This window comes from Phocoena phocoena, chromosome 5 (genome assembly GCF_963924675.1).
Source record: "Phocoena phocoena chromosome 5, mPhoPho1.1, whole genome shotgun sequence".
Taxonomy (NCBI): Eukaryota; Metazoa; Chordata; class Mammalia; order Artiodactyla; family Phocoenidae; genus Phocoena; species Phocoena phocoena.
The window spans coordinates 126,297,994-126,322,875 of NC_089223.1; the positions used below are offsets into that span (position 1 = coordinate 126,297,994).

Consider the following 24,882-nt stretch of genomic DNA (forward strand, 5'->3'; position numbering starts at 1 on the left):
ACTGGCTTTTCATGTCTCCAGCACAAATGCCTGTGGGTTTGAAATGCAACTCCTTAAATCTCTAGCCTGCCAGTCTTCTCCATCAGAGTTTGGACTACCAAGCCTCTATAATCAGTTGAGCCAATTCCTTAAAATAAACCCTTTTATAGACACACACACACACCCTATTGGTTCTGTTTCTCTGAGAAACCCTAATACAGGGGGTTTAATAGCATTTATTTCATAAAGTTTTTGAGATGATTAAAGGAGTATGTAAAGTGGCAAAGTGTGTATTCAAGAAATTACAGCTATCACAAATATACTCTTTAGATTGATGTTAATTATTTTATATGGTTTTGTTTTTCCTTATGTAAGCATTGTGAACTGCCCAACATCAAGAATTACATTATGACAAACACATGGTGGTAGCTTTCGACGGCATCAACTTAGTTAAGCTGGAATTATGTTTTTCCAGGATTCCTTTCCCTGCCTGGTCCTAGGCTGGTGTTGACCATAAGAGAAATTTGTGCAGTAGGCTGTGAAGCTGGCGGGCACCTGGCACTGTGGCAACTCATGCACAGTTGCTGATATGTTAGGTCACTATGTTGGTGTGGGGCACCACCAGAACCCACAGCAATTCCATCTTCTGCCTCTTGGCAGATGTCCTCTTTTGGCCTCTTGCGTCATATACAGATCCATGGTGAAGGGCAACAGCTTCTCCTGCAGATCGTCCATGAAAGTGGTTGGAGGTAGATGTGGTGAAAGACAGGTGAAAATAGGGTTCTTGTTTGTCCTTGTGAGTGCTCTCATCTACATCCAGGTTTCCTTCACAACCGCTGATTTAGCTGACACACAGTGACTTCAGGCTTAGCATGAGATGCAGACACAACGACATTGCATTGATTTCTCTACCAGTGCCACTGTGTAAGGTCTAATTTCCAAAATAAATCCCATATTCTATATCACCTGGAGTAGCTCTGTTTCCCTGCATAAAACCTGATACATAGAGGAACTGGTACCAGAAGAAGTTCCAGAGGAATATAACCTTATGAATGGGTACTCTAACTGGTCGTGAGTTATCTAAAATTGGTTCTATGCTTTGATTAAATTTAAAGGCCAGTGGTAAAGGGGACACTGGTAATCCATGGTATGCAAAGGTAAAAGAGTTACTTAAATTATTACCTATATAATCGAGTGCCTGGACAACATATGGTTTTGAGTGACCAAATAATTAATGACATAGAATAGTTTAGTGAATGAAGAGTATAATGCAGCTTTTAGGTACAATGGAGAACTTTGAGAATAAAAATAAAGAGGTCAGAGTTTTCAATTATGAGCTCAAAGTCTAGATTAGGGGCCTGAAATCTACCATGACTACCCTAAAAGAAACCCTTATCTCCACTGGCTGCAAGGCTGAGTTTTCTGATAATCAAATCCAAAGTCTAATTCCATGGATGGCTGAACTACACCACAGCCTGAATTCCCAACCTTGCAGGGTCTTTTCACCCCTACAAATTGAAATGGGGACATGTAAACAGACAGACTCCAATGAAGCTGGAGCCTTGAACCCTTAAATTCGGCAATGCCTCCTTTGCCAGTAGAAGCAGTCCTTCTACTCTGTTTGGGAAGGTAAGTCTCCTTTGCCTGAAACGTGGCCTCACCTGAGAGGGTTGCCTTGCAAGGAATAGGTGACTCCCTTCACGATTTACCTTACCATCATCCATTGCTTCTATATCTGTAGCCAGACTGAAGTCTAATAAGCTCTAGGAAATGAGGTACAAAACAAGACCTGTGAGGAGGCAGAATGCACTAAAATAATTATGATTCTGCCGATTTTACACATAGAGAGTATGTGTGAGAATAGATATTAAGGGTGTTAGATTACAGCAGAAAGAATAAAACATTGGATTAAGCCGCATTTACCAATATGGGCTCACAGAGCAGATATTCTAGATCCAATGAATTAGCTTGAGTATTTTGGTTTGCTTGGTCGGTTGAACAAAATATGGATTCAAAGGTGACCTATACTGAACATTGAAATGTAAGAAGCTCCTTGTTATAGAGTAGAGCAGGGTTTCTCAGCCTTGGCACTACTGACACCATTGGCTGGAAAATTCTTTGCTGTGCAGCACTGTCCTGAGCATTGCATGATGTTTAACAGCATCCCTGTCCCCTATACACTAGAGGCCAATAGCATCCCTGAATGTGTCTGGATATTCTCAAGACAGATGTTCCGGGGAGGGGAGGAGGACAAAAATCATCCGCACTTGAGAATCACTGGTGTCGAGGAAGTTATCAAAAGTTAGGGAGATTGGAAGGCTAGGGTAGGTTTTTTAAATGTTAAAACCAATTCATCCATCCTTCAACTATGTCCCTCAGTAGGGTCCAGAGGACATTCCCTTCACCAAGACTATGAGAAATATAGTCACAACAGTTGCCCCAGTATCCCTGAAGAGCTCTGTAGTGGTTATTCTCTGTTGGACTGAAATGACAGTGGGAATTGCTACCATGCAACTGGGCTTCCTGAAGTTAAAGAAAATGATACAATTCTCAACAGCAAGGGTGATGTACTGACATTAAATCTCCAAAGAAAATGCAGTCGTCATTACTGGAATGGCAGTAGAGTTGAAGGAGTAATCAGCAGAGTCTGATTTACAGAGATCTTTGGGGCTTGATAATTTTATCACTGTCACCCTAGAACTGAAATAGATGGGCAGTCTACTAAAGTCTTATTTGATTTGCAGAAATAGAAAAGCTCTAGGTCTTGTGAATAGCAGTCTTGAATCATTGTCAGACAGTGTCATGACCCTTTAACCAATTCTCAAACTTGAATCAGTTCACAGACTCAGAGCTCTTGAATGAAGGAAGGAGCTGTAGGTTCCTTTGAACCTTTTATACATCCATATATACTTCCTCCTGGCCTTCCCCTAAGAAGGACCTGTGAAGAGCAGGCAGGGTAACCATGCAATGGGGAAGGGGAAATTCAGACACTTTCAGGATTACTGGACACTTGCTGAAATGACAAATTCCTGGAGACCCCAAATACCACTGTGGTCCACCAACCAGAGAGGTTAATGTATGTCAGGTCATCAAAGGAGTTTTGGCTTGAGTTGTCTCACAGTGGACCCAGGGTGTCCATAATCCTACCCTGTGGTTATCTCCCTGGTTCTGAGATGCATAACTGGAAGAGACATATTGAGCAATTAACTGGCAAAATCTCTACACTGGTTCCCTAACCAGTGAAGTAAGGGATATTATGATAGGAAAGTCCAAGCAGCATTTGGTGAAGTATAGTGAGTACAGGAAGAGTAGAATAAATGCTGAATTTTTTGGTTTATCTTCTTTTCAGAAAGAGTTGTTTCTATAACGTCTTCCAAAGGTAACCAAAGAATTTTTTCTTTACGTAATATCATTCTGAAGTCACAGACTTTTAATATACTTGGTATGTTGCAATTTATTGCAGATATTCTTTTTGATGCTCAAACTGTCACCACATGGGTCAGTGGGAGCTTCCTCAAGTTGGCTCCTGGGTCCTTTTAATCTTGATGCCTTCCTAGCCTTTTGCTACCACAGGGTGTTTTCCAGGCTCATCTTGTGTTTTCCTATCCCCGATCTGTTATCAGTCATTCATCTAAGGAGTCCTGGTTTCTTTTAGGATACCTCATTGCATCTGAATATTGGTCACTGTAGCTAGGTCCTTTTAGTGGACAAAGCTAGGAAATATATATTTTAAAGAGTAAAACACATCGTAAGTTCATATAATAATATTTCCAATTTCAATTTAGAATTATAAGTTTTATTTAATTTCTTTGAGTTTTTTCTCCTTATGATGAAAATCTTGGTTCTTAAAGACATTTATATAATTACTCATTTGCTTTATCCTATAATTATAAGTTTCACAGTAATAATACCAATGTTATTGCTAACAAAAACTACTAAACACATTTTATATTATTTTTGCATTTCCTTTTATCCTTAGGATTAATCTCACTAGGGTATACAGTCTAAGTACTGTTAAATGTCACATGAAATAACTCACCTGCATAGTTAAGCCATCAACTTCCTACAGAATTGTTGATTTATTTAATTTTACTTTCAATTTTTAGGTATTGTTTTTAAAATTTGATTTAATTAAAAATAATTATATAGGGACTTCCCTGGTGCCGCAGTGGTTAAGAATCAGCCTGCCAATGCAGGGGACATGAGTTCGACCCTTGGTCCGGGAAGATCCCACATACCATGGAGCAACTAAGCCTGTGCACCTCAACTACTGAGCCTGCGCTCTAGAGCCCACGAGCCACAACTACTGAGCCCACACGCCATAAGTACTGAAGCCCATGTGCCCTAGAGCCCGCATGCTGCAACTACTGAAGTCCGCGCACCTAGAGCCTGTGCTCCGCAACAAGAGAAGCCATGGCAATGAGAAGCCCACGCCCTGCAACAAAGAGTAGCCCCAACTCGCCACAACTAGAGAAAGCCCGCGCACAGCAACGAAGACCCAATGCAGCCAAAAACAAATAAAAAACAAAAAACATTATGTAAACATTTATATAGTTTCAAAGTCAAGCCTACAAATCTATACAACAAGGTTCATTTAAAGAAGTCTAGCCTTCATCCTTATCCTCTTCTCTCCCCTCATGGAAAACCATTTAAATTATTTTTTGTCTTCTCTTTTTTAAAAAAGCAGAATGTGCGTGTATGTGTGCGTCTGTCTGTCTGAACCCAGTGTATATATAGCATGCTTGTATATATATGTACACACACACACTCAAATGCCCTCCCTGCCAATGGTAGAATACTATACACACTATATACTACTTTTTTTTTTTTTCACTTAATATGTTTTGGATACTCCTCCATGTGCTAGTATTTTGACTGGGGTTACACTGACTCTACATATAGTCAGGGTGGGGAGTGTTAACAAATTTATAATGCTGAGTATTCTGATCAATTAACATGATCTCTACTTACTTAGGCCTTCTTTAATTAGGTTTATTTTTATTATTTATTTTATTTTTTAAAATTCAAAAAAGTTTTTTTAAAATTACTTTTAATATCATAGTTTTCATGTAGAAGTCTTATACCTCATTTGTTAAATTTATTCGTGGGTATTTGATAAATTTTGATGCATTGTAAATTTTACTATTTTTAAAGTTTTATTTTGAAATGTTTGTTGCTGCTATGTATGTAGAAACACAATTGATTTTTGTATGTTCACCTAATACTCTGTCTATGAATTATTTTAGATTTTCTACATATACAGTTATGCTGTCTGTGAAGAATGACTGTTTACTTCCTTCCTTTCCTTACCTTTTATTTCTTTTTCTTGCCATAGTGCACTGATTAGGACTTCTGGGACAAATACTAACAGAAGTGGTAACAGTGGTCTTCTTTGTCATCTTCCCAATCTTCAAAGGAAAGTTATTAAAACTTTATTTTATTTTGCTGTTACGAATAATGTTTAGAATAGATGCCTTTATAAAATTAAGGAAATTCTATTCCTAGTTTGCTAAGAGATATATTGAAAATCATAAATGGAGAGATATTAAATTTTCTCAAATACTTTTTCTGTATCTGTTGAGAAGACCTTATGACTTTTCTCTTTTAATTAATTAATAACTTAATGTGGTAAATAACATCAATTTATTTTCTAATACTTTAATAGTTTTGCATTCCTGGGATAAAGTCAAACTGGTAATAATTTTTTTGTTAGTTATTTAACACTCTTAGTAGATGCTTTCTATAATTCATGTAACTTTTTTAGTCGTGGTAGAGGGCAGGTCCAAATTTCCTACTTCACCATTAAATGGAAGCAAAACATTTTCTTTTCTCTTATTCTAAATACATTTTCATTCCAGCATTCCACCAAAACTGTTCTTACCATAATTAACAAGACAACCACAGAGTGCCAAACTGAAAGGTTCATTAGAAACTTCATTCTTAAAGGGCACACACAAAATCTTATGTGCACCAGGACCCAGGGCAAAAGCAGTAATTTGATAGGAGCCTGGGCCAGACTTACCTGTTCGTCTTGGAGAGTCTCCTGGAGAGGTAGGGATGGCTGTGACTCATCCTGGGGACATAGACACTGGTGGCAGCCATATGTAGAAGCTATATACTGTGTGGACACTGATGCTTGTGGCTGCTGTCTCGAGATCCTCCCTCTAGCTCATTAGTGCCAAGACCTGGTACCACCAAACAGCCCGTAGGCACCAGTGTTGGGATGCCTCAGGCCAAACAACTAACTGGGTGGAGACACAGCCCATCCATCAGCAGACAGGCTGCCTAAAGACTTCCTGAGGCCACAGTTGCGCCTAGACATGGCTCTGCCCACCAAAGGACCAAGACCCAGCTCCACCTACCACTGAGCAGGCACTGGCCCTGCCCTCCAGGAAGCCTGCACAAGCCTCTAAACCAGCATCACCCAGAGCAGGTAGACGCCAGATGCAAGAAAACAATGATCCTGTAGCCTTCACACCCAGCCCATGCACAGCAGGCCAAGGCAAGCTTCGGAACACCACAATCCCCCATAACCAACTATGTCAGGAACCAGCCCCTGCTCACCAGCAATATGACACCAGCTCTGGGATCCTTGGGCCCTGCAGCCAGACTCCAGGACCTGGCTCTGCCTGCCACTGGTACAGCATTAACCCCAGGACCTGGCATCACCAACCAGTGGGCAAGCAACAGCCTGGAGTCTTCTAGACACTGACGCTGCCCACCAGCGAGCCAGCACTAGCCCAGGGCCCCCTAGGGTTCTGCAGCGAGCTGCTTCGTGACCAGGTCTCACTAACCAGTAGCCAGCAGCATCTGCACAAGGTAGGGCCTGGCAACCAACCAGGCTAGGGGACAACAAGCCTACCAGACTGCCCACATGGTCAGCCTGCCACAACACAAGGACACACACAGACCTCTTAGGGGGAACCCATTGAATGTATAGCTTGGGCAACAAGAGGGGAGTATGCTGCTGGGACACATAGGACATTTCCTACAAAAGGCCACTTCTCCAAGATTGAGAAGCATAACTAACCTACCACATACATAAAAATACGAATAATATGAATAGCAGCTTAGGCAAAATGAGGCAGCAGAGGAATATGTTCCAGGCGAAGGAAGAGATAAAATCCTGGAAGAAGAAATAAGTAAAGTGGAGATAGGCAATTTACCCGAGAAAGAGTTCAAAGTAATGATCATAAAGACGATCAAAGAACTTGGGAGAAAAATGGATGCACAGAGCAAGAAGTTAGTAGTTTGTAACAAAGAGTTAGAAAATATGAGGAACAGACAACCAGAGATGAAGACTACAACAACTGAAACGAAAAATACACTATAAAGAATCAACAGGAGACTAAGTGATGAAGAGCAACGGATCAGTGAGCTAGAAGACAGAGTAGTGGAAATCACTGCCACTGAACAGAAAAAGAAAAAAGAATGAAAACAAATGAGGACAGTTTAAGAGACCTCTGGGACAACATTAAGCACAGTAATATTAGCATTTCAGGGGTCCCAAGAAGAATAGTGAGAGAAAAGGCCTGAGAAAATATCAGAAGTCATAACAGATGAAAATTCCCCTAACCTGGGATGGGAAAGGAAACAGTCCCCCAAGTCCAGGAAGTGCAGAGAGTCCCAAAAAGAACATACCAAGAACACTGTAATTAAAATGACAAGAATTAAAGATAAAGAGAGAATATTAAAAGCAGCAAGGGAAAAGAAACAAATAACATACAAGGGAATGCCCATAAGGCTATCAGCTGACTTTTCAGCAGAAACTCTGCAGGTGAGTAGGGCGTGGCACTATATATTTAAAGTGATGAAAGGAAAAAGCCTACAACCAAGAATATCCAACAAGGCTCACCTTCAGGTTGACAGAGAAATCAAAAGCTTTAAAGACAAACAAAAGATAAACTTCAGCACCACCAAACCAGCTTTCCAATAAATGTTAAAGGAACTTCTCTAGGAGAAAAAGAAAAGGCCACCACTAGAAACAAGAAAATTCCTGAATGGAAAACTCACCAGTAAAGGCAAACATACAGTAAAGGTTAGGAAATCATCCACACACAAAGCCAGTAGGAAGGTTAAAAGACAAAAGTAGTAAAATTATCTATATCCACAATAAGTAGTTAAGAGATACTCAAAAAAATTAGATGTAAAATATGACATCAAAAATAGTAATCATGAAGGGAAGACAGTACAAATGCAGGGTTTTAAAATGCATTTGAAATTAAGAGATTGGCAATGTAAAACAATGTAAAACTGCTTTATATATGAAGCAGTACCTATACTGCTTTACAAAAACCTCATGGTAACCGCAAAACAAAAATCTGTAACAGATATATACATAAAAAAGAAAAAGGAGGGCTTCCCTGGTGGCGCAGTGGTTGGGAGTCCACCTGCCGATGCAGGGGACACGGGTTCATGCCCCGGTCCGGGAAGATCCAGCATGCCGCAGAGCGGCTGGGCCTGTGAGCCGTGGCCGCTGAGGCTGCGCGTCCGGAGCCTGGGCTCTGCAACAGGAGAGGCCACAACAGTGACAGGCCCGCATACCACAAAAAAAAAAAAAAAAAAAAAAAGAAAAAGGAATCCAAACATAACACTAAAGATAGTAATAAAGTCACAAGAGAACAAAAGAAGAAAGGGAAAGAAAAGGCCTACAAAAATAAGCCCCAAACAATGAACAAAATGGCAATAAGAACATACATATCAATAATCACCTTAAATGTGAATGGACTAAATGTTCCAACCAAAAGACACACAGTGGCTGACGGGATACAAAAAAAGACCCATATATATGCTGCCTACAAGAGACTCACTTCAGGTCTAGAGACACGCACAAACTGCAAGTGAGGGGATGGAAAAAGGTATTCCATGCAAATGGAAATCAAAAGAAACCCAGAGTAGCAATACTTATATCAGATAAAATAGGCTTTAAAATAAAGACTGTTGGAAGAGACAAAGAAGGACAATACATAATGATCAAAGGATAAAATCAAGAAAAAGATACAACTGTAAATATATATGTACCCAACATAGGAGCACCTAAATACATAAGGCAAATATCAATGAACATAAAAGGAGAAACTGACAGTAATACAAAATAGTGGGGGACTTTGATACACCACTTACATCAATGGACAGATCATCCAGACATAAAATCAATATGGAAATCCTTGCCTTAAAAGACACATCAGACCAAATGAACTTAATTGATATATATAGAGTATTCCACCTGAAAGCAGCAAAATACATTCTTTTCAAATGCAAATGGAACATTCTCCAGGATAGATCACATGCTAGACCAGAAAACAAGTCTTGATAAATTTAAGAAAATTGAAATCATATCAAGCATCTTTTCTGACCACAAAGCTATGAGACTAGAAATCAACTAACTACAAGGAAAAAACTGTAAAAAACACAAACATGTGCAGGCTAAACAATATGCTATTAAACAAGCAATGGATCATTGAAGAAATCAGAGAGGAAATAAAAAAGAGACAAATGAAAATGAAAACACAACGATCCAAAACTTATGGGATACAGCAAAACAAGGTCTAAGAGGGAAGTTTATAGTGATACAGGCTTACCTGACATTTTTCCAAAGAGGAAATGCAGATTGCCAACAGGCACATGAAAAGATGTTCAACATCACTAATCATCAGGGAAATGCAGCTAAAAACTACAATGAAATATCACCTCATACATGTCAGAATGGCTACTATCAAAAAGAACACAAATAACAAATGGTGGCAAGGATGTGGAGAAAAGGGAACCCTCATACATTGCTGGTGGGAATGTAAATTGGTGCACCCACTGTGGAAAACAGTGTGGAGGTTTCTCAAAAGCTAAAAATAGAACTACCATGGGACCTGGCAATTCCACCCTTGGGTATATATACGATAAAAAACCCCACCACTAATTTGAAAAGATACATGCACTCCAACGTTCATAGCAGCATTATTTACAATTGCTAAGACATGGAAGCAACCTAAGTGTCTATCAGTAGATGAATGGATAAAAAAAGATGTGGAGTATATACACAATGGAATACTACTCAGCCATAAAAAAGAAACTAGTGAATACAACAAAAAAGAAGCAGGCTCACAGATATAGAAAACAAACTAGTGGTAACCAGTGGGGAGAGGGAAGTGGGGAGGGTCAGTATAGGGGTAGTGGATTAAGAGTTGCAAACTATTAGGTATAAAATAAGTAAAAGGATATATTGTACAACACAGGGAAAATAGCTAATATTTTATAATAACTATTATATAAATTAAATAAAACCTTTAAATATTGTGAATCACTATATTGTATACCTGTAACATATAATATTGTACAGCAAATATTCTTCAATTAAAAAAATAATAAAATGCAAAAAAACCCCACAAACCTTAATGGTTAGGACTATGTTGTCTTCACATGAGCTGCCTAAATTTGAAACCAGGATCTGTCACTTCGTTAGCTATGTGACCTTGAACAAGTTCCTTAACCTCCCTCAGCCTCAGTTTATCTGTAAAATGTAAACATCACCTATTTTTATCGCTTACTCTTTTTGAATTTTTTTTTTAATCATTCTGTCTTGATTCTTGTTTGTCTCAATATTTTTTCTCAGTCTCAGTGGAATTTTCACCTCTCCAAACTAATTTTCATAAGTTAGTCCTTGGATAGCTTAATTTCCCTATCCAGACTTCGTTTCTATACCTTCTCATTCCATGACTTTAAAAATCATGTGTATGTTAGTGATTTCCAAACATACTGCTCCTGTTGCAATATTTTTCCTGAACTCCAAACTTATGTATCCAACTAACAAGTTGATATTCTGACTTAAGTGCCTTTTACGTGGCTCATAGTTAACACGGCCCAAAGCAAACTTTTTAAAAAAATGATTTTCAGTCCTTCAAAACTTAATCCAAGTTACCATCATTTTTTACTTGAATTATTACAGTACTGGTTTGCCTTCTCTCTTCTTCTACCCTTGACCCTCTCCAGTCTATTCATCACACAGCAGTCAAAATGACCTGTTGAACAGTTAAGCCTGATTATATCATTTTGCTAAAAGCCCTTCATAGCTTCCCATTTCATTCGTCATAAATGTTCAAGTTCTTTCTGCATGGGTCAGCAAATTCTTAAAGGGCCAGAGAACAAATATTTTAGGCTTTGCAGGCCAAATAGATTTTGTTGCAACTACAGAACATTACTATGCTATATCTATATGCAAATAGTATTAAGATTCTAAACTGCTATGTCCAACAAAAATCATTGTATTTTCTGAAGTATGCATAAAATTTATAAAACAAACAGTAATAGTTTGGTTTATAATGCTGAATATTTTTCACAGTAGTTTAATAAATATTTGCTGAATAAAATATGTAAGTACAAGGTCCAGATTTATACATTTTTACAAAAAAGATTATGGCAAGAACATTAAACTAAAAGTTAAATAATTTCTTCTGTAAAATGTATCAAACAATTAATAGTGGACTTACTTTAGACTACTGATTCTAATTTCCGCACTCTCAGTGAGTTTCTTCATTTCTTCTTTCCACCTACAGGCTGCCTTCTGCTGAGTTGCTAAGAGATGCCTCAGTTCAACCGTGGAATTTCGATTACTGTCTTCCATCTCTCTTAACTGAACTTCAAACCCATGTTCCTTTATTGAAAATTCATGCTCCATCGTACTGATCTAAGGAATAAAATGAACACAGTATTTTTTCTTCTCTGTTTTTCTAGGAGATATACTGATCAATGATATATACAAAAGGAATCTTTTTTTGTGTTTGCGGCATAGAAATATTTGGATGAGAAACCGATATAAAAATTAAGTTTATAATTTGTCTCCATCACAGATGAAGACTTATGCTATTTTATAACATAAATTTAATGAAACCAGAATTATGATGGACTACAAATTTTTCACCACTTTCCCCAACACCTTAAATGCCAGTAGGAAAAAAGTATACTATCTGAAATAAAGCTGCTCTCATCATCTACTTTTACTTTTCTTGCCAGAATCCATAGAAAATACTCATGCTCTCAGTAACTGAGAGTTGGGTTTAAACGGAAGCTATTTATGTTTTTAAAACACAAGAAGTGTTCATTGGTTTATTATAAAGGATACAACTTCCGCACAGTCAAATAGAAGAGACGCACCGAGCAAGGTATGGATGTAGGGGGAGTGCGGAGCTTCCACGCCCTCTCCAAGTATGCCATCCTCCCAGCACTCTGATGTGCTCATGAGAAGCTCATCTTAGAAGTTCCTTAAGTCACTTTTGATTTACATGCTAAAGTTCAGATTGTCTTTCAAAGGGCAGGAATTCCTTTACCACTTCAGTTACAGTATAAATGAACAATGTATTTTGTTTTTCAGGAAAAGACTACAGTGATTTTCAGAAACTCATATGGAAATGTCTTCAGTTATTTCTAGGTTATTGATGTCATTATAGTAAAAATACCTTAATGCAGAATGAACATACAAATAAATGCTCTTTGGATACCCTAAAAGCTTTCTCAGCTGGGTTCAGGGAGAGAATTAACCCTAATGTCCTAAAGTACCCAGTGTATGTAGTGAACTGTCTGCTTTTGTATGCAGCTAGAATGAAAAACTACCTATTACCATACTTCAGGCAATTGAGGAAATAGTTAAATAGTTACAAGAACAATTTCTTTGGTGCACTCTCAGGTCATCTTTATCTTGCTACACTAAAGAAATATTATAAAGAATATCTATCTTGTGATATTCTAATGTGATTTAAAAATGGTGACAGCTGGAATGACTTCTAGTGATTGATTAAATATGGCTGCTTTTAAACTCAAAAAAGAATGAATAAGGAACTCGATTTTACCAATTCAAAAACACCAAAGAAAACTCAGCAACAGCTAAACCCACGGCTCATGGGGGAAAACTGCAAACATCCTGTCCTCACTACCCCTGCTAAATGCAACAACTTCCTAAAACTCTTAAATTTGTTTTCTCAAATGGTACACAAGTAGAAATTTGACTTTATAAACACTGGCACTGGAAAAAACAACTTTGGATTTATTAATTGTGTATTATATTACTGCTGTGCAAGCCTCCTGAAGCTCCGTGACTCTGCTCGATTTAAACAATTTTTGAATTACTGAATTCTACAAATTTAGAATTGAATATCCTTCCCTGCCTCAATCTCCACTTTCTCTGGAGAAGCCATGGTTCTGACATCTTAAGTGGAAGTATTTAATTCTGTCTCTGTCTCTCTCACACATGTATTAAAAACTGATCTATGCATCTATACAGCTTTAGCACTCTTCCTGCCTACTTAACTCCCCATTTCCAACTGGAAAATCTATTTGCAGTTTGACAAGCCTTTTTCTACCGTCCTTCATGATAACCTGTCTCTAATTCTACAAGCTTGTATTATGCTACTATTCCCTTCTCTTTCTTTGTTTCTGCCACAATGCCTTCTCATTCTTGGGTCTTTTCACATGTTGCTCCCTTTCTCTGGAATAATCTTTCCCCTCCTGCTTATCTTAGTTATCTCTAGTCAGCTTTTAGAATTCAGCTCAATTATTGATCCTACAGGGAAATTCTCTTACCATCTATCTAGAAAAAGCTCTCATAGTGCCCTACGCTTCTCCTAAAGGGCATTTATTAGTTTGCAAAGATACATTTAAAGTTTTCCCACCTCCATGAAAATAAGTTTTTAAGGATGGGGACCATGTCTTTTTTGTTTACTATTACATTTTCAGCACCTGAATCATAGTAAGGATGTCAAAACGTATCTGTAGACTGAATAAATGATAGCTTTCTGGTATCAAAATTTAGTCTTCAAACAAACCCCAGATCCTTCAGCTGATGCAATTCCGATTGTTAAACTGGACAGGTCTACGCTGATGTTGGAAGGATAAGGACCAAAACAACCATGTCTTCTATAACAACAAAAGTCCTACTAATGATTCAATTCAGAATGTTGGGTTGGGAAAAAGGATTTATGGTCTCCTTCCCTTCTTCTTTTGTGTCCTTCCTCTGCAGAAAACTACTCAAAAGTAGACAAGATTGCTAAAAACTATCCATTTCCTAATTTTATGTTTTTATGAGGGGTATTCATACCACAGAGATATGGAGATCCTTTTCAGAAAGAAGGGAGGAGGAGTTAGGAAAAGAGAAAGCTGGGGCAGAAAGGACAGCAGTGGCTTTAAGATCAAATGAAAACTTCATATAATAAGTCGTTAAGGTTCTCAGCCAACCGACCTCTCAACATCCAACTGTCTTGATCTTTTTGGCTCCTTTCAGTTTATCTATGAAAGATCACACTCTTTTTCAAGGAGGAGAAAAGCTGCAAAGTGTAGCACTAGATTCCTATGTTGTCAAAGAAGGAATCGGCTACAAAGGAGAAATTTATCGGACAGCCCTCCTCCATAAAATAGAATTACAGCTATCTAGTTGGTTCAGAACTTTTGTCCCTTATTTACCAATGATTCTTCTCTTAAGCTAGATGCAGACTTGGCACAAAGGGAGCATTTTTGGTAGATAAGCTTTCTGTCATCTTTTTGTTTTCCAAGAAACATCAGTTACTATCCTGAATGGTTAAAGATAGAACAGGTGCAGTATCAAGTGGGGAAATTCATCATTAATAGTTTTTAGTTATTAATCCATATGAAATTTAAAACATAAGATGAAGATTTAACATTTTTTCACTGAAGTACATTGACTTTTAAAAAAAATTATGTAAATGTTTCAGTGTGGCAACTTTCAAGCATACACAAAATAGAAAGACTATTACAATGAATCTCTATACGCTTATCACCCAGCTTCTATAATCATCAAACCGATAGCCACTCCTGTTCTATCTATAATCCTACCCACTTTTCTCTGCCAAGATTTATTTCTCTCTCTCTTACAATGAAGTACATGAATCTTAAGGATACAACCAACTTTTACATGTATACTGACATACCAGAGTCACAACCCAGATTTAGGTACCACAGGAGGCTCTCTCACATGCCCTTCTAATCAATATTCACCCATCTACAATGTAACCATTATTCTGATCCCATCCTTATAGGTAATTATGTCCATTCTTCACTTTCATATAATGAAATTAATAGACTATAAGCTTTTTTATGTCTGGCTTGGCTTCTTTGTCCAACATTATGTCTGTGAGACTCACCCACCATTGCTTATAGACATAGTTCATTTTTTTCTTCTATTCCCATACATGAACATACCACAGTTTATTTATATCATCTCATGTTGATGGACATTTGAGTTATTTTCAGTGTTTTGATATGATTAAGACTTCTATGGATATTCTTATACACATGTTTTGATGAACACAAGCACTCATACCTGTTGGGTATGTAGCCAGTATTATTATTATTTGGCATAGTATGCATGTATGTCCAGCTTTAAAAGATACTGCCAAATGGTGGTCGTACCAATTTACACTCCCCAAAATAACATGAAACTACCAGCTGTTTTACAACTTTGTCAACACTTGATATTGTCAGTTTTAAAATTTTAGTCATTCTGGTAGCTATGCAGTAGTACCTCATTATAGGTTTAATTATATTTCCCTGACAGATAATGAAGTTGAACATTTTTTCATATATTCTCTTTTATAAAGCATCTATTTAATTCTTTTGCCCATTTTTGGAAATGGGGTGTCTGTTTTCTCCTGATTGTTAAATGTTTTTTTCCTTATTAATTATTTCCTTATTAATTGGTGAAAGTTTTTATATTCTAGAAATGAATCCTTTTTTTTGGTTGTATGTATTATAAATTCTTTCTTCCACTTTTCACTCTCTCAATGGTGTCTCTTTTGGATGACTTAAAAATCTTAATTTTAATGAAATCCAATTCATCTATCTTTTCATTATAATCAATTCTCTTTGTGTTGTTTAAGAAATTCTTTCTTAAGGTCATGAAGATTTTCTCCTTAAGTTCCATCATTTAATATTTCACATTTAGGTCTACAAGACAGCTCAAATTAATTTAAATGTATGGTGTGATATAGGGGTCAAGGTTTATTTTTAAAATATGGACCCAGTTGATCTATTATTATTTTAGCATGATTTATTGTAAAGATCTAGCATTATTTGTCATAAAGATAATTCTTTCCCTATTGAACTTCCGTGGTGCCTTTGTTATAAATGAGGTGATTATGAAAAGTGGGTTTGTTCCTGGACTTTATTTTGTTCCATTGATCAGGTCGATTATTCTTATATAGATTACACACTATCTTAATTACTATACCTTTATATCAAGTCTTGATGTCTGGTAGTATGTCTTTGCCCCTTTGTTTTTCAAAGATTTCTCATAGTCTAAAGCACAAAGCACAAGCTTCTTTGCATATGTAAGGGTCTCTTTTTCAGAGTTCAAGCTTTTATAAATAATCACAGTGTTTGATACTTGCAAAAGGAGGCATTCAATAAATATACACTGATATGAATTAGGTTGGAATGTGAGTTCTTATGAGAGCTCATAATAACAAGAAAAAAGTGAAACACTAATGTTACCACCCCATATCCTTACTACGAAACTGGAAAATATAGAGCTTTATCATAAAGAGTTAATGCCACTTTTTACAAAAGTCACGTGGAATGGGGAAAGGCAAGCAACATGTTGATGGTGATACCTGTGCTTGAAACTCCCTCAAACAGGTTATCATGTTCCTATTGCCAAACCATGTAAGCATTAGAGTAAAGAAGGGGGGAAAGAGAGAGAAAATAAAAGGGAATTTTCTTCCAGAGATTTTTGTCCCTTGCTTTCTTCCTGTCATGGAATTTTTAGACTACCTATGAGGGGTTCTCAGAGCATACTGACGTACCATCCGCTATATAGCTAGTTTTAAGAGTTCTATTTTCGAGAGGCTATTATGGAGGGAAAAGAGAGGACGGCAGTCCGTGAAGTTATCTAATCTATAGTTTTGCTAGCACTGCTTAAATTGCTTTGGCAGGAATATCAGTGCATTTCATGGTTGGAAAAGAACTTTTTTGTGTGTGAATAGTGAAAGCAATCATTTTCAAGTATGCTTGCCAAGTTCTACAATAAAGAAAAGACTGGCTAACACTCTGCATTATGATTTAGTGCTATCTGATGAGAAGGCAAAAAAAAAAAAAAAGACCTTAAAAATGTTCTACTAGGTCTCTGTAAATATTCTCTATATTTTGATTTTCACAAGTACACATTTAATTCTAACTAGTTTTGAACACACCTTTAATTTGGCTTTTTTTTGAGCCTCGAGAGCAATCTTTCTTAAATCCTCAGTCTGTTTCTGTAACTGTTCATTTTCCTGCTGAAGTTTCAGCCTTTGTTCACTGACAAATCCACAGTTCTCTCTCTCAGACTCCAATACATTTTGAAGTTTCTGAATCATTTCTTGGCAACGTGATATCTCTTCCGAGGAACTGAATAAAAAAAACAAAACAAAAGGAACCTTTAAACTTAATGAAATGCAATAGAAGTCAAGAAGTCTGTCTATATTTTATACTGTAGACCTGTTTTCTTTGTTCTTAGCCATTTCTCTTCACTATAGACTTAAACTATGTGGTTTCACAATGTTACGTTACACGAGGCAAGTACGTTCAATTTAAGCAATCTTAACTAAGAATAGATAAGCTGAACTGTTATCACTCACCTAGAAAGTCAATGTGAAACCTCTTTCAAATTTTTACGAACACTGAGAATCACTGTGTAAAGAGGACTTCAAGGGGACAAACTAAAGCTAATGGTGAGGAAGGTACAGTAGGTAATAGTCAAAACTCCTTTCATTATCAATCAACTCTGTAGGAAGACATTAGCTGACTACAATAAATTATGAATTATAATAAGACCCAATTCATATTTTCCTGTTACATGTCTTAGAAACGGTTTTTATAAACTTCTAGTTGTATAAACTTCTTGTTTTATCACAGGTTAAATAGGTTATATTTCTGGAACTTTCTCAACAATGGATTATTGAGTGACACAACCTCTAGACATGTATCTTGTTTCAATATACTGCTAATTTTTATTCCTATCTTTTAAATTTCCATCTTTTCAATCCCAGATAATCAAATACTGTGAACATTCCTTGGTCAATAGGTGTCACAGGGAATATAGAAGGTCCTTTACCCCCATAATACTTGTAGCCCCTTCTTTCCTATCTCAACCTTGGCTTATTCCTAATGAAATGATGGATCTAGGCAATGATCCTCAAAAAATGCTCAAGTCAGAGAGATGCTGAGATCAAAAACAATGACACATTATGTGCTTCCAAACAGGAGTCCAAAATATTACCATTTATAAAGCATTCTTACAAAAAAAGTGAAAGCTGAATCAGATCAAGCCTCTTGATTTAGTTGTTAGTTTTTAGGAACTGCATGGGGCAGGAAATAAGGTAAATGACACCACATATATGCATATAGGTAGAGGAAACTCTACAATACTAACAACCCAGTTTTCCAACAAATTATTTATAAGAAAAAGATAGAGAAAGGAGGAGATTCTTAGAGGAAAAAATATATATATATCCATCCCCATATGTACACATACACACACACACACCACCTTTCCTTTATCCATTCTTCTGTCAACAGACACTTAAGTTGTTTCCATATCTTGGTTATTGTCAATAATACTGACTGCAGTGAACATGGGAGTGCGGATATCTCTTTGAAACAATGATTTTGTTGCCTTTGGATCTATACCCAGAAATAGGATTGTTGGCTTATATGGTAGTTCTATTTTTAATGTTTTGAGGCACCTTCATACTGTTTTCCATAGTGGCTGTACTAATTTACATTTTCACCAACAGCATAGAAGCATTCTCCCTTCTCCACATTCTTGCCAACACTTGTTATCTTTTGTCCTTTTGACAAAGGCCATCCTAACAGATGTGAGGTAATACCTCACTGTGGGTTTGATTTGCATTTCCCTGATAATAAGTGATGATGAATACCTTTTGATATATCTATTGGCTATCTAAGTCTTCTTCTGGGAAAAATCTGTTCAGGTCTTTTGCCTAATTTATGTGTTTTTTTCTTTTTTCGTTTTTTTTTTTCTTTTTTACTCTTGAGTTGTTAAGTTTCTTACGTATTTTGGAAATTAACTCCATATCAGATGTATTATTGGCAAACAGTTTTCCTATGTCATAGGTTGTCTCTTCACTCTGTTGACTGTTTTCTTTGCTATGCAGAAAGTTCTTAGTTTGATGTAATTCCACTGGTCTATTTTTGCTTTTGTTACCTGTACTTGTGGGGTCATATTCAAAAAAACCGCTGCCAAGACCAATGTCAAGAAGCTTTTTCCCTATGTTTTCTTCCAGTAATTTTATAGTTTCAGAACATACATTTAAGCCTTTAATCCATTATAACCTTATTTTTGTACATGGTGTGACATAAGGGTCCAATTTTTCTTCTTCGTGTGGATATCCAGTTTTCCCAGCAACATTTATTGAACAGACTATCCTTTCTCCATGTGTGTTCTTGGCACCCCTGTCAAAGATCTATTGACTACAAATGTGTGTATTTATTTCTGCACTCTCTACTGTGCCATAATCTATACATCTGTTTCATGCCAGTATTGTACTGTTTTGATTACTAAAGCTTTGTAATATATTTTGAAATTAGGAAGTGTGATGCATCCAGATTTTTGTTCTTGCTCCAGACTGCTTTGGCTATTCAGAGTCTTTTGAGGTTCATTATGAATTTTAGGACTTTTTTCTATTTCTGTGAAAACACCATTGGAAATCTGATAGGGATTTTATTGAATCTATAGATGGCTTTGTGTAGTATGGACATTTTAACATTATTGTTTCATTCAGTTTATAAACACATCTTTATATTTATTTGTGACTTTGTCAACTTACTTCCTCAATGTTTTTTAGATTTCAGTGTACAGGTTTTTCACTTCCTTGGTTATAAATTCATTCTAAGCATTTTATTCTTTTTGGTGGTATTGTAAATGGAATTGTTAATCTCTTTTTCATATAGTTTGTTGTTAGTAAATTCATGTATTTGTTCTAATGGCTTTACGGTTGAGTCTCCAGTTTTTAATATATGGGATCATGTCATCTGTAAACAAAGACAATTTTACTTCTCTTCCAATTTAGATACATTTTGTATTTTCTTCTTGTCTAATTTCTCTAAGACATACAGTACTATATTGAATAGAAGTGGCAAGAGTGGGCACTCCTGTCTTTTTCACAATCTTTAAAAAAAAACTTTCAGTTTTTTACCACTGGGTATGACCTAAGTTGTGGGCTTGTTATATATGGCCTTTCCTATGTTGAGGAACATTTCTTCTACATCTAATTTGTTGAGAGTTTTTATTACGAATTATATTTTATGAAATGCTTTTTCTGTATCTATTGAAATGATCATACGAATTTTATCCCTCATTCTTTAATGTGGTGTTGTATCACATTTATTGATCTGTGTATGTCAAAAGCATCCTTGCATCCTACATTTTAATCCCACTATGATCCTTTTAATACACTCTTGAATTTTTCTTTTTAGGATTTTTGCATTTATGTTCATCAGGAATATTAGCCTGTAATTTTATTTTCTTATAGTATCTTTGTCTTGCTTTGGTATCAGAGTAATGTTGGCTTCGTAAAATGAGTTTGGAAATGTTCTCTCTTTTTCAATTTTATGAAAGAGTTTAAGAAGGACTGGCATTAAACCTTTAAATGTTTGGTAGAATTCATCAGTGAAGCCATCTGGTTCTGAATGTTTCAAAAATCCAAGGAGGTTTTTGATTACTGATTCAGTCTCCTTAAGAGTAACTGGTCTGTTCAGATTTTCTATTTCTCGTATGGTTGTATGTTTCTAGTAATTTATCCATTTCTTCATGGTTGTCCTACTTGTTGGCATATCATTGTTCATAGTAGTCTCCTATGGTCCTTTATATTTGTGTGGTATCAGTGGTAATGTGTCCTCTTTTATTTCTGATTTTTATTTATTGAGTTTTTTCTCTTTTTTCTTAGTCTAGTTACAGGGTTGTCAATTTTGTTTATCTTTTTAAAACACCGAGTCTTAGTTTGGTTGATCTTTTCTATTTTTAAAAAAAATTCTCTATTTCTGCTCTAATCTTTGTCATTTCCTTCCTTCTCCTAACTTTGGGCTTAGTTTTTCCTTCTTTTTCTAGGTCCTTAAGGTGTAAAGTTGGGTTGTTTATTTGACATCTTTCTTTTCTTAATGTAGGGCATTTATCACTGTAAACTTTCTTTTAAGAACTGGTTTTGCTGCATCCCATAAGTTTGGTATATTTTGTTTCTATTTTTGTTTGTCTCAGGATATTTATTGATTTCCTGTTTGATTTCTTCTTTGACCCACTGGTCGCTCAGGAGTGTGATATTTAATTTCCACCTATTTGTTAATTTTTCAATTTTTCTCCTGTTACTGCATTTCAGTTTCATACCATTGTGATTGGAAAAGATACTTGATATAATTTCAATCTTCTTAAATTTGCTAAGACTTACATTGTGGCCTATCATATGATCTATTCTGGAGAATGTTCTGTGCATGCTTGAGAAGAATGTGCACTGTGTTGCTGTTGTATAGAATGTTGTTAGGTCTATTTGTTCTTTAGCATTGCTCAAATGTGCTGTTTTCTTATTGATTTTCTGTCTGGATGATCTACCTATTGTTGAAAGTGAGGTATTGAAGTTCCTTAGTATCATTGTTTGCTCTCTATTTCTCCCTTCAGTTGTTAATATTTGCTTTATTATACTTAGGTGCTCGGATGTTGAGTGCATATAGTGTTATGATTGCTATCTTCTCTTGACAAATTAACCCTTTTATCATTATAAAATGACCATCTTTGGTCTTGTGACAGTTTTTTACTTAAAGTCTACTTTGATATAAGACACCCTGCTATTTTTTGGGTACCTATTTGCATGGACTATCTTTTGCCATCCTGTAACTGTTAGTCTATGTGTTTCCTCATATTTAAAATCAGTCCCTGGTAGGCAGTGTATAGCTGGAACTTGATTTTTAATCCGTTGAGCCTCTCTATGTATTTTGATTGGAGAATTTAATCCACTTACATTAAAAGTCATTATTAATAGGTAAGGACATAACTATTGCCATATTGTTAATTGTTTTCTGTTTTGTAGTTCCTTGGTTCCTTTATTACTATTTTGTTGTCTTCTTGTTGATTTTTGTACTATGCTTTCATTCCCTTATCGTTTGTGTACCTATTACACATTTTTTCTTTGTGATTGGCATGAGGCTTACATGAAACATCTTAGAGTTAGTCTATTTTAACCTGGTAACAACTTAACTTCAATCACATAACAAACTCTACAATTTTACTTCTCTGCTCTCTCACATTTTATGTTATTGATGTATAATTTACAACTTTTTATACTGTATATCCATTGACACATTATTGTACCTACTGTTATTCAAAAAATTTATCTTTTAACTTCTATACCAGAGTTAAAATTGATTATGTACCACCATTACAGTGTTAGAGTATTCTGAATTTGACTATATCCTTATCTTTACGACTAAAGGTTTATACTTTCATGTTTTTACATTGCTAATTAGTGTCCTTTCATTTCAACTTGAAAAACTCCCTTTATTATTTCTTGTACAGTAAGTCTAGTGTGATGAACTTCCTTTTGATCTCTTTTTTTCTGGGAAAGTTTTTATCTCTACTTTGTTTCTGATGGAGAGCTTTGCTGAGTATAGTATTCTTGGTTCCTAGTTTTTTCTTTCAGCACTTTGAATATATTATGCCACTCTCTCTTGGCCTGCAAGATTTCTTCTGAGAAATCCATTGATAGTTTTATGCAGGGGTGGAGGGAATCCCTTGTATGTGATGAGTCCCTTTTCTCTTTCTGTTTTCAAATTCTTTTCTCTTTCACTTTTGACATTATGATTATAATGTGTCAAATGAAGCTCTTGATGTTCACTCTATTTGTTGTTCTTTGGTCATCATGGATCTGGACGTTCATTCATTACTCTCCCCAGATTTGGGAAGTTTTCTGTTATTATTTCTTTAAATAAACTTTCTACCCCTTTCTCATACTTTGCTCCTTCCAGGATTTTCATAATGTGGATACTGATTCACTTCAAGATGTCTCATAAATCATGTAGGTTTTCTTCACTCTTTTTTCATTCTTTTTTCTTTTCTTCTCACTGCATGATTTCAAATGACCAGTCTTTGAGTTTACTGATTTTTCTTCTGCATGACCAAGTCTGCTGATAAAGCTCTCTGTTGAATTTTTTCAGTTCAATCACTGTATTCTTCAGCTCTAGGATTTCTGATTGGTTCGTTTATGGTTTCAATTTCTTTGTTAAACTTCTCATTTTGTTCATGTATTGTTCTCCTGATTTCATGTAGTTGACCATCTGTGTTCATTAAGCTCCTTAAGACAATTATTTTTAATTTTTTGTCTAGAAGTTCATGGATCTCCATTTGTTTTGTATTGATTACTAGAGCCTTATTAGTTTTCTTTGGTGGTGTCATGTTTGCTTGATTCTTTGTTGCTATCTGTGCATTTGAAGGAGCAGACTCCTCTTCCAGTCTTTAGACTGGTTCTGGCAGCTAAAGACCTTCTCCTGTCTTGTCTCAGAACTGATGGGACTGCCTCTGGGATCACAGCTAAGTGGGACTGAAACCATGTCATGTGGTTGTTGCCAGGTCCATGGTTGGCAGACCTGTAACCAGGGGCGCAGTCAGGTGTTGTGTCTGTTAGGATTCTAAGGTGCTCCTGTCATGTTCACTGGGCTGGCCTATGGGCAGGCAGAACTGCTTCTGGACTGTGGTAGGGTGGGACTAGAGCTGGGTCACAGACTGCTTCAGGGGTCATAGTCAGGTCTGAGGCCTGTAATGGGGGCATCTACAAGAGTGGCTTCTGCTGGGTCCCTTGGGTGAATCCCTGGCCATGTAAGACTGCCTCAAACTGTGGTAGAACAGGGCTGGATCCATGTCTTGTGGCTTTTGTTGGGTGTGCAGTCTGGTCCGTCACTGGCAGACTTGTTACCAGGGGCACAGTCAGGCGTGGCTTCCAATGGGTCCATTAGTGCTCCCGTGAGGTTACTGGGCTGGTTCCTGGATGGGCAGCATTATGTTCAGGCTGCAGGAGAGTGGAACTGGAGCTGGGTAATGGGAATGCTTTGGCGGCCACAGCCAGGTCTGAGGTTGGCAGGCCTATTACTGAGAGTACCTATAAGGGTTCCTTGGGAAGAGGCTAGGTGCGGGACTGGGCAAGGAGGGCTGGAGCCAAATCCACAGGAAGATGGGGCTGCTTTGGGTTCATAGATGGGACCACAGTTGGAGGGCCTGTCACTGGTGTGCAGGCCTGCCTCCTCATTTTTGGGCTCCACTAAGGCTTTGCAACCTCCTACCTGGATTCCAGTGCTCCCACAAAGGCATTTTTGTCTATGGATGCCTGCCAAATATTTGTTTCTGTGGAGAGACATGGGCTGGGGACCTCCTATTCTGCCATACTGCTGATATAATTCCTCTTTTAAAATAACTATTAAACATATTCTGTAACAGAGATCAAAACTTCATTCAACTTAAGTAAGTTTTACTATAATAAGTAATACTCTGGGGGGAAAAGGTAGAGAAATATTCAGAATGGATAGGCCAGATTATAAATCTATCATTTTAATAGACAATGTAATAAATACAAATGATGGATTATTACTGAATATTCAATACCTCTAAACTGAGTATAAAAGCAATAATTATAAGCAAGCTACTGTAATAGCTGCATAGTTAGTATGAAAAAAATGATCTTATGAACATCCTATTTAACTGCCAGAAACAAGAAACTTAAAATAAAATGGTACAGTACTGTATCTTTTCTTCCTGAAGAAATTAGTTTTCAAAAATAATCTTGAAAAGAAATTCTATTTGGTGCTAAAAAGTCTTTTTTCAACACAAGAAATAATTATGAGTCCTATAAAAACTAAAAAATCTCAAAAATTGTA

General features: G+C 36.6%; 1 protein-coding gene across 1 annotated transcript in view; it reads right to left on the reverse strand.

The window, feature by feature from the left end:
- The window catches only part of SCLT1 (sodium channel and clathrin linker 1), a 199,433-nt gene that overhangs the window by 60,030 nt on the left and 114,521 nt on the right, over positions 1–24,882 (reverse strand). The window contains 2 exon segments of the mRNA XM_065877281.1: positions 11,460–11,656; positions 17,166–17,358. Coding sequence (XP_065733353.1) covers positions 11,460–11,656; positions 17,166–17,358 — 390 coding nt within the window.